The 12,822-nt window shown below is 41.7% G+C and overlaps 1 protein-coding gene across 1 annotated transcript in view; it reads left to right on the forward strand.

Annotated features, from left to right (window-relative positions):
* The window catches only part of LOC126452148 (uncharacterized), a 701,717-nt gene that overhangs the window by 37,684 nt on the left and 651,211 nt on the right, over positions 1-12,822 (forward strand). The window contains exons 3-4 of the mRNA XM_050091038.1: positions 6,749-6,810; positions 6,925-7,088. Coding sequence (XP_049946995.1) covers positions 6,749-6,810; positions 6,925-7,088 — 226 coding nt within the window. The remainder of the gene's footprint in view (positions 1-6,748; positions 6,811-6,924; positions 7,089-12,822) is intronic.

Raw genomic sequence — 12,822 nt, forward strand, 5'->3', positions numbered from 1 at the left:
CTCCTGGTTTCGCAGTCTCCGTTTGATCCCTTTACTTTTTTTATATACACTATTGGCCATTAAAATTGCTACACCACGAAGATGACGTGCTGCAGACGCGAAATTTAACCGACAGGAAAAATGTGGTGTGATACGCAAATGATTAGATTTTCAGAGCATTCACACAAGTTTGGCGCCGGTGGCGACCTCCTACAACGTGCTGACATGAGGAAAGTTTCCAACCGATTTCTCATACACAAACAGCAGTTGACCGGCGTGCCTGGTGAAACGTTGTTGTGAGGAGGAGAAATGCGTACCATCACGTTTCCGACTTTGATAAAGGTCGGATTGTAGCCTATCGCGATTGCGGTTTATCGTATCGCGACATTGCTGCTCGCGTTGGTCGATATCCAATGACTGTTAGCAGAATATGGAATCGGTGGGTTCAGGAGGCTAATACGGAACGCCGTGCTGGATCCCAACGGCCTCGTACCACTAGCAGTCGAGATGACAGGCATCTTATCCTCATGGCTGTAACAGATCGTGCAGCCACGTCTCGATCCCTGAGTCAACAGATGGGGACGTTTGCAAGACAACAACCATCTGCACGAACAGTTCGACGACGTTTGCAGCAGCATGGACTATCAGCTCGGAGACCATGGCTGCGGTTACCCTTGACTCTGCATCACACACAGGGCGCCTGCGACGATGTACTCAACGACGAACCTGGGTGCACGAATGGCACAACGTCATTTTCTCGGATGAATCCAGATCCTGTTTAGAGCATCAAGATGGTCGCATCCGTATTTTGCGACATCGCGGTAAACGCACATTGGAAGCGTGTATTCATCGCCATACTGGCGTATCACCCGGCGTGATGGTATCGTGTTCCATTGGTTACACGTCTCGGTCACCTCTTGTTCGCATTGACGGCACTTTGAACAGTGGACGTTACATTTCAGATGTGTTACGACCCGTGGCTCCACCCTTCATTCGATCTCTGCAAAACCCTACATTTCAGCAGGATAATGCACGATCGTATGTTGCAGGTCCTGTACGGGCCTTTCTGCATACAGAAAATGTTTGACTGCTGCCCTGGCCAGCACATTTCCCAGATCTCTCACCAATTGAGAACGTCTGGTCAATGGTGGCCAAGCAACTGGCTCGTCACAATACGCCAGTCACTACTCTTAATGAACTGTGGTATCGTGTTGAAGCTGCATGGCCAGCTGTACCTGTACACGCGATCCAAGCTCTGTTTGACTCAATGACCAGGCGTATCAACGCCGTTATTACGGCCAGAGGTGGTTGTTCTGAGTACTGATTTCTCAGGATCTATGCACCCAAATTTCGTGAAAACGTAATCCCATGTCAGTTCTGGTGTAATATATTTGTCCAATGAATACCCGTTAATCATCTGCACTTCTTCTTGGTGTAGCAATTTTAATGGCCAGTAGTGTATATTTTTTTCGGCATTGTTTCTACTCCACACTACTACCACACTGTTTTATGCCTGCAACAACGGCGTACTTTTGCTGACAGATTTTAAAAACTTTTAATTATTTTCAGATAATCTAACGTCAGTGATGTTAATACTAAAATGTGGATTCAAATTTTCATCTTGTAAAAACCTCGTAATTTACATTAACCAACATCGAATCCAAACAATCATATCCTAACATCATACCCAAGCAGTGGTCTTAATATTCAGCAGCGAAGACCAAAAGAATTGCGTGCCTCGTAAAATTAGCGATTTTTGAGTTGGTATTTGTATATGGACATTAGGTAACTGAGAGAACACGCACAGTTGTTTATGTGGTATTGAGGCTTAAACAATTAGGAAGGCATGATCACTATTAACTTCGTGCGTAGCATATTCAACATGACTTTCACGTTTGTAAGGAAAGTCGCTGACATCTTTGAAAAAATGTGATACCTTCGTACGTATGAACTTTAGGAACTTCTGGGGCCTTTTTTCAGGCACACTACCGGTTTAGTAAAACCATTCCCACATAATGTTTTTATACAGTACCCTTAAACGTGCACCTTGCAGTCGGTTGTATTCACACAATTTTCTGGAACCAGTACAATTTCAAGAAGAAAGTCAGTGACTATACTTGTGTTTAATGAAACTCCTCCTGAATAGATCTCAAATTTCAAATGATTATCAATCACGGTGTACACTAAATAATGGGATTGCACAGACAAATCGATACACATAAAAAATATACTCTTCTTTCACTGTTTTCACCCAGTTCTTCTGCAAAGATATTACGTCAATTTCATCTTTCAGTTCATGGTGGCTGTTATATGATATTCTTTTTAAACAATCACTATCGCAGGCTACACTAATCTTCAAGCTTTCTTCCGGTCCTGCTGCCTCCAATGAGCTTTCACTTCTGATCCCTCTCTGGATCGTCCTGCGTCTGAAGAGAGAAAGAGTGGACAGAACAGAAAAATGCCTATCATGGCATCTGAATGAAACTGTGGTTTTGGAAGTGCAGCATTTAAGGGTTTTCCATCTGTGACAGATGCTTCCGACATAATTCCGTTAGCATTGAAATTTCTGTGACACACCTGAAAAATGTGCAGTGAAATACATTAATCTTAATGTATTGAAGCAAATTTACTCTGCAAATAATAACATACCATAATCTAAAACACACAGTATTATATTACATTCAAAACGAACCTTACTATTGAATAACAAAATATCTGCAAAATCATGCCATTTCTGTGTCATTACATCGCCTTTAGGAAACTTCAAGACATGAACACTGTTTCCTGTTGTGTAATTTACATTAGCTTTTGCCATGTAATATGCTATGTAATACTTTATAACCGTAATGAGGATTAAACTGCATAAATGTATGTTATGTTGCTTTAATCTCGCACGAAAACAGTTCAGTAACAGTCACTATGATTTCTTTTTAGTGAAATAACGATCTCGTTACGATCACATAGCAAGCGAGTTCTTTTATACCCAACTCTTCGTTGATACAACACAAAACAGATCTTGAATTTCGCCACTTATCGCCAACGTCACAACTTCAAATCTCCGCAGCTGTTAGGCCTTTTCTTCAAGGTAGTGTTGGGAGATGGTATTGCTTATACACATGCATCGAAATATGCTTTTAAAATGCTTCACTGTCTCGCTTTAATAAACTTTTTGAATGTGTAGCTATTCTTGCCGGGTTCTTTTTAACCAGTTAATCAGAGCATACGTCTTGTTTTTAGGTAAACCAATACTCTTAAACTCCGATATGTGGTTAGTCGTAAAGCCAAACCAACCTTTCAGTGTCTTTGCTGTATAAGTTTTCACGTAATAAAATAATTTTTTTAACATAGTGTAACGTACGTCACGTCATTTAACTTCCTCCAATAGCCATTCAGTCAAACTAATACAAGAAAATACTTCCATCTCAAGTCATTCACCTTTTTAACAAACAAAAAATATATCTCACAATGAACCACTACTATACCGATAAGTTAATTACTTTATTAGTATAAACAGTCTTCACAGAAGCGTATACAAATTTGAGCTGTCACACCCGTACTTTACGGGTGAGCTTAAGTACATCTTGAAAGCAACTAACATATTTCATTTCGATTACTACATTCCTTATTTCCGCTGATGAAGTAATCGGCCGACGCACGTCTTCTCGCGATCGAAGACTCGCTCCACGCGGTCGAAAGATGCCTTGATACAGAAAACAAAATCGAGCAAAATCGGTTGATAACTGTTTCGAGTTTGAAGTTTTACTTAGTTTTCGACTGTAGTTAGCAGTTGTTTGAAATTGCGAGTTTGAAAAACTAGATGGGGCAAATTTTGTCAAGAGTGTGTAGCTGATGATCAGTGAGCAAAAGCACAGCAGTGTTGGGTGACTGTTCATTGCCATTTTGTCTGCTTTATTTCCTTCCTTTGTTATACAACGGCGACTCACGAGTGGTCCACGGAAGTAACTACAGTATTCAGCATTCTGTTTTAAGTTTGCCGCAGTCAGAACAGTTGTAAACTTGCCAGACTTTGAGCAGTTGTGTGTTTTTGTTTGTTGGAGGTGGTTTTCAGTGCGAAGGGCCCATTAGGTCGAGTACTGCGTGAGCGACAAATGAGACCGACAGCCCGCGACAGCTTGGGCCACGAAACACAACCGCAGACACAGCTACGGAAGTCTCCTACGTTAGCGACGTCTGTAGCGCTGCTTGTCGCCCCTACAGCTGTTAGGTCTGAATTCAAAGGTGTTTGAATCTTTTTTGCTGTACTGTACGTGACAGTGAAAGCTATGAGGCTTCTCGATGAAGTTCTAGAGCGGACGTACCGGCCGCTATGAAACAGTTATTATCCGGTTTTAAGAAAATAGCCCATAAAAATTTGATTCTTTCCCGTATTATAAATTTATATCTTCGCACAATAAAGACTGAAGGTCTTTTCGTTACTCGCTGTAGTCATTAAGATGCACTAAATTTAAGTAAAACATCACACGAAATCTTATGATTTTGCGGTGGTGAAAACGCATTGCATAAACTGTGCTTTTGGTTTATTTTAGGTTATACGTTGCTGCGTATAAAATATAATCGACATATCGAAATTGCATTTAAAGTTGAGAACCGAATGATATCAGGAACTCTGGATGGTCGTAACAATCATAATATTTCACAAACGTTCAAGACACCGAAACAATGTTTTTAGCAAATGATACGCAAAGAGGCACATTTTGTCATGCGATTAATACTTGAAACTTTTTTGCGTATTATTTAGGCAGACTGTTTACATTAATTCAATTCCTTTACTTGGCATTAACATCGGCTGCTGATGAATTATGTTCTTAACAATCAAATATCAGCGAAAAGCTTGGTCATTCTATTTGTAGTTCAAGAGGAAATTCATGGGTCAGTACCAAACAATGGTAGTCAGTTACTGTATTGTTTTATCATCCGGTTGGGTCCATATTCGTCAAGTACTTCGGTTTGTGAAGCAGATGTTAAGTGTACACACTATGGAAATGAGCTGTATAGGGCAGTAATCACGTCTCTCAGATATTTCAGCTGACAAATATTTACAGAATAATTTCCAATGCAGGCGTGGATTGCAATATTAAAATTCTAAAAGCTCTTTTATGAAAGTAAATCAAATAATATTAAAAACCATCTGTTCATTTTCTTTTGTCCTTATTCTTAACAATTAAACGGGCTAACACGTGTTACAATGAATAAAACTCCGTATGTGTATGCACCAGTCAGTAAGGAAATGCAATGAACTTTATTCTAAATTTTCTGCTTGAATACAGTTGAAATATTTAGAAAAATCATTTGTAATAGATGGTGCCTCTCGCTGAGAAGAATTTACGTACTTGTGTTTGTTCACACTCCTGACTTACTACTGTCTGCAGTAAACGGAAAGTCGATACCTTCGTGATCAGTAATTATAGAATGTAAAATAGTAGTAGCCTTTACAATTGATAATGCATTTCCAGTATCAGTCGGATCTTGGAGCGATTTTATTTGATATGCAGCCGGTTTTAAAGTTCAATGCTAAGGTGTATAGGTGAGGTTCAGTTGGGACTTACTTGTCCAGTGTAGCAATCCATCTGATTTTCGACGAACGCTGATGTAATTCTTTTGACTGTACAAGCTATGAAACCTGGCTGACGTCATTGTGTCATAGGCAGGCTTTTGCCTGAAATGTTTTCATGAACAGCTCCAGTCCTTTTGCGTTTGATCAAAGTAAATAGTGTCAGCCGTAAACGACAGAAACAGTTCCTGATTATTCCATTGTCGCCGAGCGGAGTGGCCGCGCGGTTTGACGCGTCATGTCACGAAATGCGCGGCCCCTCCCGCCAGAAGTTTCAGTCCTCCCTCGGGCATAAGTTAGTTTAAGTAGTGTGTAAGTCTAGGGACCGATGACCTAAGTAGTTTGGTCCCTTAGGACTTCACACACATTTGAACATTCCATTGTCTTCGAATTTCACAGAATCCTCACGCAAGCTCACTCCCAAGACATTCGTGAGGTCATCAGATGCGCATCAAAGCGCCAGTCATGTACCGTGATTGATCAAAATGATTCAAATGGCTCTGAGCACTATGGGACTTAACATCTGAGATCATCAGTCCCCTAGAACTTAGAACTACTTAAACCTAACTAACCTAAGGACATCACACACATCCATGCCGAGGCAGGATTCGAACCTGCGACCGTTGCCGTCGTGCGGTTCCAGACTAAAGCGCCTAAACCACTCGGCCACTCCTTCATCACTGCATACACGTTTATTCAAGTGCTGCACGTGAGCCGACGGCTGTGGCCAAGCGGTCCCTAGTTGCCTTAGTCCGGAACCGCGCTGCTGCTACGGTCGTAGGTTCGAATCCTGCCTCGGGCATGGATGTGTGTGATGTCCTTAGGTTAGTTAGGTTTAAGTAGTTCTACGGGGCTGATGACCTCAGATGTTAAGTCCCATAGTGCTCAGAGCCATTTTTGAACCCAGTATGTGATTCCACGTATTCAACTGGCACATTCACACCACTTCGCCACCAATACTTACGTCCACGTGTAGTGTCACTTGGCAGTCTGGTAACAGTTGTACTCCATGTACAAGGCTCCAAAGTGACCAGTGCGCCCGTGCAATGGGGCAACTAATATTGTGTTCGTGGAGCTTATGTTTCCACGTACGCAACTCAGCGCTCTGCAGATTTGTGATGGCCCAGACTATTAGATTATTCAATCAGTTCTACATGCCGGTGCAGGCGTTAACCCCGGCGCGTTTCCTCGTTGCAGACAAATCCACCCAGTATGCGAGGAGAAGGCGCAGCTGCTGGCATATGACAACAAGGCGACCGGCGAGCAGCCGTCGCCGCCGCCGCAGCCCCCGGCGCAGCAGCTGCCGCCGCCGCCGCCGCCCACGCACCCGGTTGCCACCTACCCGCCGCCCCCCAACATTATTGTCGAGGCAGGCCGCATAGAGTTCGCCAAGACGCCGCCTGGCGGCGCGCCCGTGTTCCCGGCGACGCCGACGCCGGTGTCGCCACCCGTGTCCACCTCGACGCCAGCGCCAGCTACCGTGACGCGCTCGCAACAGACCAGCGAACACGATGAAGAGAAATGCGACGTCGCAAAGGTAGGTGGCAGCACGGTGCTCGCTTCATAGGGGAGCGTGTCTCCTTGCTCATTGATAATCATTTGTTTAAGAAGGTTTGAAACAGTTCTTATGTACAAAGGGTGAATATAAACTCAACCATCATTTTTTGTAGGTTTCTCGCAGTATTATTATGTTCTATTATGTTTGCTCGCCAGGTTAGCTTTGTTCCTGGCTAAACACGTTCGTAGTAGTGAAAAACCCTGTAATATGCAATCACCAAATCATGCAACCCAGAACAGAGTAGTGTAACATTTCTCTATAGATGCAATGTGGTTGGCGCCGATGTATATTCGCCGACTTTCCATCAGTGTAGCTATTCAAACCGCTGTGTATCACTGTTAACGTACGCCGATAAAACAAACCCAAATCAGAACAGAGGAACAGTGAACGTAAGTTTCAGAACAAAGAATACAGTGGGCATTTTTATCGCCAGCAGTAAGCATAGTAAACAAATGAAACAAGTTTGTTTCCAAACAATACTCACAACGCATACATTTGACGTTTGCAATGTTGTACAAATATTTTCAGCGCAGTTCGCATACAAACTTAAGTGAATGTAAGATATCAAACAAAATGTAATTAGCGAGCGAGGTGGCGCAGTGGTTGGACACTGGACTCGCATTCGGGAGGACGACGGTTCAATCCCGCGTTCGGCCATCCTGATTTAGGTTTTCCGTGATTTCCCTAAATCGCTCCAGCCAAATGCCGGGATGGTTCCTTTGAAAGGGCACGGCCGACTTCCTTCCCCGTCCTTCCCTAATTCGATGAGACCGATGACCTTGCTGTCTGGTCTCCTTCCCAAAGAACCCAACCCCAAAATGTAATTACTCTGATACAAGCCAGCAAACACATACGCAAAAATATCCCTCTCAACAGTCTAAGTTTTGCTGGCAGAGTTCGCATCCTCCCTGTGAATTTTGCGCCGTGTGAGTCGCAGTGATGGGTCAGATATCGTGTCCTTGCTGCGCTTCTTTCAGCCTTAGTTGCTTTACATACAAAAACTGTTCTTGGGAAACGAAAATTCTACGTACCAGAATACAGAACGTTGTTGACCCTCACGTGATAAACACATCTACATTGAATGTCTCACATATGAACAAAGTATACCACATTAACACCGTGTCGAGAACGACTTGCTGCCACAGTTGTACCTTTTAGAAGTGATTCTTCGTGGACCAAGACATAGAGCATCCACTTACGAACCAGCGATTCGTTCTCAGGCCTGTCTTCATAACGGGACTGTTAATGCCTCCTGCAGCCATGTTCCAAGTTATCAACGAATCACTGCCTGAAAATATTTGCTGCGGTCGTTTGTAAGCCGTCCATTTTGTAACCCCTGTGCCCACAGCCTACAACTAGATTGCAAGTGGTACATTTTTCACAAGAACTTTTTATAGCAGTCCGTGGCTCATCAAAAGAACCTAGATTCTGTTTTATTTAACTTGCGATGACAACGCTGAAAGTTAATGACATTAGTACCGAAGTCAGTATACTTATCACATATCTTTTCTGCAGAAGAATGTTGGAAAAGCTCAAAGAAAAACAGGACAGTCAGATATCGATGTGTTATGCGCACACTGCTCGGCGGTGTATTACGTCGTTTGAAGCTGATCTGATTTTGCCATATAATTGCGTCGGAACGCACTGTATGCAAAACGATATATTTTGGTTTATTGTTATTTATTAAACATACACTGCAGTTCAGATCGGTGCGCGACATAATCGCAGGTAAATAAAGGCGATTGCGGGGGCCACAATTGATGCTTAATTACATTTCGATAACCTGTTACTGCTGCGGACAATGAAGCGTTCTGTTTTTAATAAAGTGTAAACTGTTTTAAACACAATAAAGCAGTGAGCCTCAATGGAAACAGTCGTATAGAGTTTCAGGCTTTTACAGAATGATTTATTCTATAAAACTAATCTCAAGCCCTTCTTTAAAATGTGAATTTAGTTTTTCTATCAGTGACGCATTCATGAGCTCTACTGAACTCTCGAAACAGAAATATATGACTTACAGCGTAGTCCGCTAAACTGAACCGGTTTTCTATGATACCCGACCGAGCTATAGATCCCTAACTATAGCCATTTGTATGATTCTCTTATAATTATACAATTACTAATATTTATTGTCTTTTAAAGAACAATTATGCTCGATTGTGTCGCCGTCGTCTTGAACACTCCTTATTCTGTTTCGATTACCAATATTAATGTTCGGGGAAACAATCTCTCAGTATCAACAACAATGTCGGACAGACCACTGGTGTGTGTGTGTGTGTGTGTGTGTGTGTGTGTGTGTGTGTGTGTGTGTGTATGTATGTATGTTTTCTCTTTTTGTCGTTTCTGAGTTCTAGACTTCGGAGCTGACTAGACTTCGGAGCTGACAGAGCGCAAGCGTTTATTTCTCATACTTCTTGCTCGATGTTAAGGGAATACTTGTTTCACTAAGAAAATAAGGGATTCGTATTCACCTAATTTGCTGTTCATGTCATGAGTTTGTTAACCCACTAATTAAAGAGAAAATTATGTGAAACACAGAGAGTTACTACTTGATAAACACAATAGACTTTCTGGTAAGTTATGAGAGGTTCGAAATCATGACATCTGTTTTAATTAAAAGTTGCACTCATTTACTCAGTTACCGGAGATGAAAAATTAGCTACTTCTTGCAATGTATATCAAAAGCACAATTGCCGAAACTGCCAAACATGAAACTTAATGTTCCCAGAATGAGATTTTCACTCTGCAGTGGAGTGTGCGCTGATATGAAACTTCCTTGTTCGCAGGAGAGCTTCCGTGAAGTTTGGTAAGTAGGAGACGAGGTACTGGCGGAAGTAAAGCTGTGAGGACGGGGAGTGAGTCGTGCTTGGGTATCTCAGATGGTGGAGCACTTGCCCGCCAAAGGCAAAGGTCCCGAATTCGATTCTCGGTCCGCCACACAGTTTTAATCTGCCAGGAAGTTTCATGAAACTAATGTAGTCGGAATTACAAAAACGTCCTTCAGAATGGGGAGCAGTCCATTCCAGTACCCACAACGTCGAAACGTCTGTAGTACATTACGTCACTTCGGCGCTGTACGTCATCCTGAAGCATAACGTCTGCTTCCACTACATCTTGGAGAAGTGCTAGCAAAGCTGTCAGTAGGACATCGTTGCATAGAATACGAAGTTGCAGTTCGCTGTAGAAATTGGTCATTGTAAGGGACAATGACAATCAAGACGATGTAACGTAGTGGTAACTAGAGCTATGGTCTCCAGGTGCAAAAATGTGACGAAAAAGGTGCAAAGTGGTGGAATGTGTAGGTGATAAACGTGCTAAAAATGTGCCAATTTCAGATGCGAAAATTTATCATGGAATTTATATCCGTTATTTAACCACAAACCTTCCAAAGTAATTCACTCGAACATTGAAAAATCTATTGGAACATGTTGTCAACATACCTTTTTCCGTCAACCTTCCAGAAAACTGTAGATAAAAGTAACATTCCGTGCTTTTCTCTGTATTGAGACTAGATCTGCGATCATTAGCAAATATTCGTAAACTAAAAAAGGAAAAGTCTACATCAACAGCAACTGGAGATGTGTAATTTATTTTCAAACGGTAATCCTGTTTGTTGCCACGTTTTCCATATTAGGGTTTGCTGGCAACGCGTTGCTCTGGATTTTGTTCCTCAATACCTTCAAGCACCTGTTAGAATGGACCATTGTACTTCTTTCTTAATACATTCCGTTAGTTTTCTCATGGCTGTTTTGAGGAAGGATTCCTCTTCTCCGACATGAGCTTCATCGTGTAGTTTTCAGTATTCGTTTGTTCTTTAGTGTTCCTTGCAGCGAAAGAATCGCCAGACAAAGCATCTAAAAATATGCATAGAAGCTCTGAAAATTATTAACGAGACCATTGGAACATTCACCGGGTATCCCATTGAGTGATGATGGGAAAAGATCGTTAAGGAAGTTCCGTAATACGTATGTACTTCTGTATTCTGGATGAAACTACTTCCAAGATTCCCTCAATACAAGGTACAAATTCGTTCATGTATATATATATTCCTCCTTTAACTCCTGACAGACTCGATGAGTAGCCTGAGCGATGCTGATCATGCGTTTTAATTTACGTAACATGACTTGAGATTCTAAACTGCAAGAAACATGGAGGAAGGTCCACATGTAAACACTAGACGCACTAAGTCAGATTTTATTCCATCAGGCCATAACACAATGCACTGGTGAATCTTTGCATCATGGCGGCGTTACCCGTTTTCTCCAGAGAGCAAATTAACAACAGCATAGGTTTCACATGCTCTCGATTCATGGACTGATTACAATATTCAGTACTCATCAGTTTTTTCGGTCAGTGGTTTCATCTAGAATAAAATACGCTGGATCATCAGCTACTCGTCGTCAGATTCATGACACATTTTGTTCATATAGACGCTTAAGTACGTCCTGAATGTACTCTCACTGGAAACAGACTTATTTGTATACTTCTTCAGATCGTATTTCGTAATGGGAGGTTGGAACTTGGTAAGGGAAATACCACATGCAAGAAATCCGGTAGTTGTGTGATAAAAAATTAATTTCTCCATTTAGAACTTAAGATTACAGTGCCACACTCATAAACTGCTGGTATTGCGTACCATCGCCACGCTGTAATTCATTATTGTTAGTGTGCTTGGCGCTTTCCACATGCTGCCGAATACGATTTTGTTAGTGCTTTTCATGAATTGCGACGGAGACGTTAGAAATTCTGCGCGTCGCTACACATCCGTCACCTTAAATACCGTCATTGTAAACTGTATAAGAATGTCATACATATCCTCAGAGCGTATTTGGGATTCAGAATCTAGGAAACAGAAAAAAAAATCGAACAAACAGAAGAGCACAAAGTCATACCAACCGCACTTGCCACTGTGTCTGACGTACTGAACCTCAGAATACTTCTGCTCTCGGAAGGGTCACGAGAGAAGCTCCCTGCAGATAATCACTGGTGTTCCAACTAACGTAGCTAGGTAGTCTGCCTGGAGATCACCTATAGCAAATTACTCAGGAAACACCTGTAAATAATCTCCGGAATTTTGTTGTGGAAGGTCGAGTTCACGTTGTATGACGTGGAATACCTGTGTTTACCCCTGCTATAGTCTTGTAATTCGTGTAAGTTATAATTTTAATTATTATTGTGTTTATAGTGGTTGCTGGTGAGGAGGAAAGTTAGTTATTAGTATTTTTTTTTAATGATCTCATTCATAAGCAGCCATATCACAGTCATCACAGTCGCTCATGAAAGTTATAATTAAGCTTTACTTGTTTAATCAGAATCGGACGATGACTCTCCTTGTCCGCAGTCTCGATGATTCGAAGCGATCTGCAATCCTGTGTAAATAAAATGTCTTGGTTTTCCTTCATTGCGTAGTCAGTCGGGAAAGCTCAGATCAAGCGGAAAGTTTGCTTTGATAGAGTTTAATTATCCGATGAAATAATGGAGCTATTGGATGTAATAATTGCAGGTTCGTTTCCAATTCATCGTAAGTTCCCTTCTGATTACCAACGAAACGACACCTCTGTGTAAACTTCCAATTAGAGAATACATATGTAATGAAATTCCTTACACACACGATTGATGAAACTGCTCAGTATATATTTTTCTTGAGTAGCATACAATATATTTTCAATCTCTTTCTTCCAGTAATCTCGATAGCAAAATTACAATTATTCAA

This window comes from Schistocerca serialis, chromosome 1 (assembly GCF_023864345.2).
Source record: "Schistocerca serialis cubense isolate TAMUIC-IGC-003099 chromosome 1, iqSchSeri2.2, whole genome shotgun sequence".
Lineage (NCBI taxonomy): Eukaryota > Metazoa > Arthropoda > Insecta > Orthoptera > Acrididae > Schistocerca > Schistocerca serialis.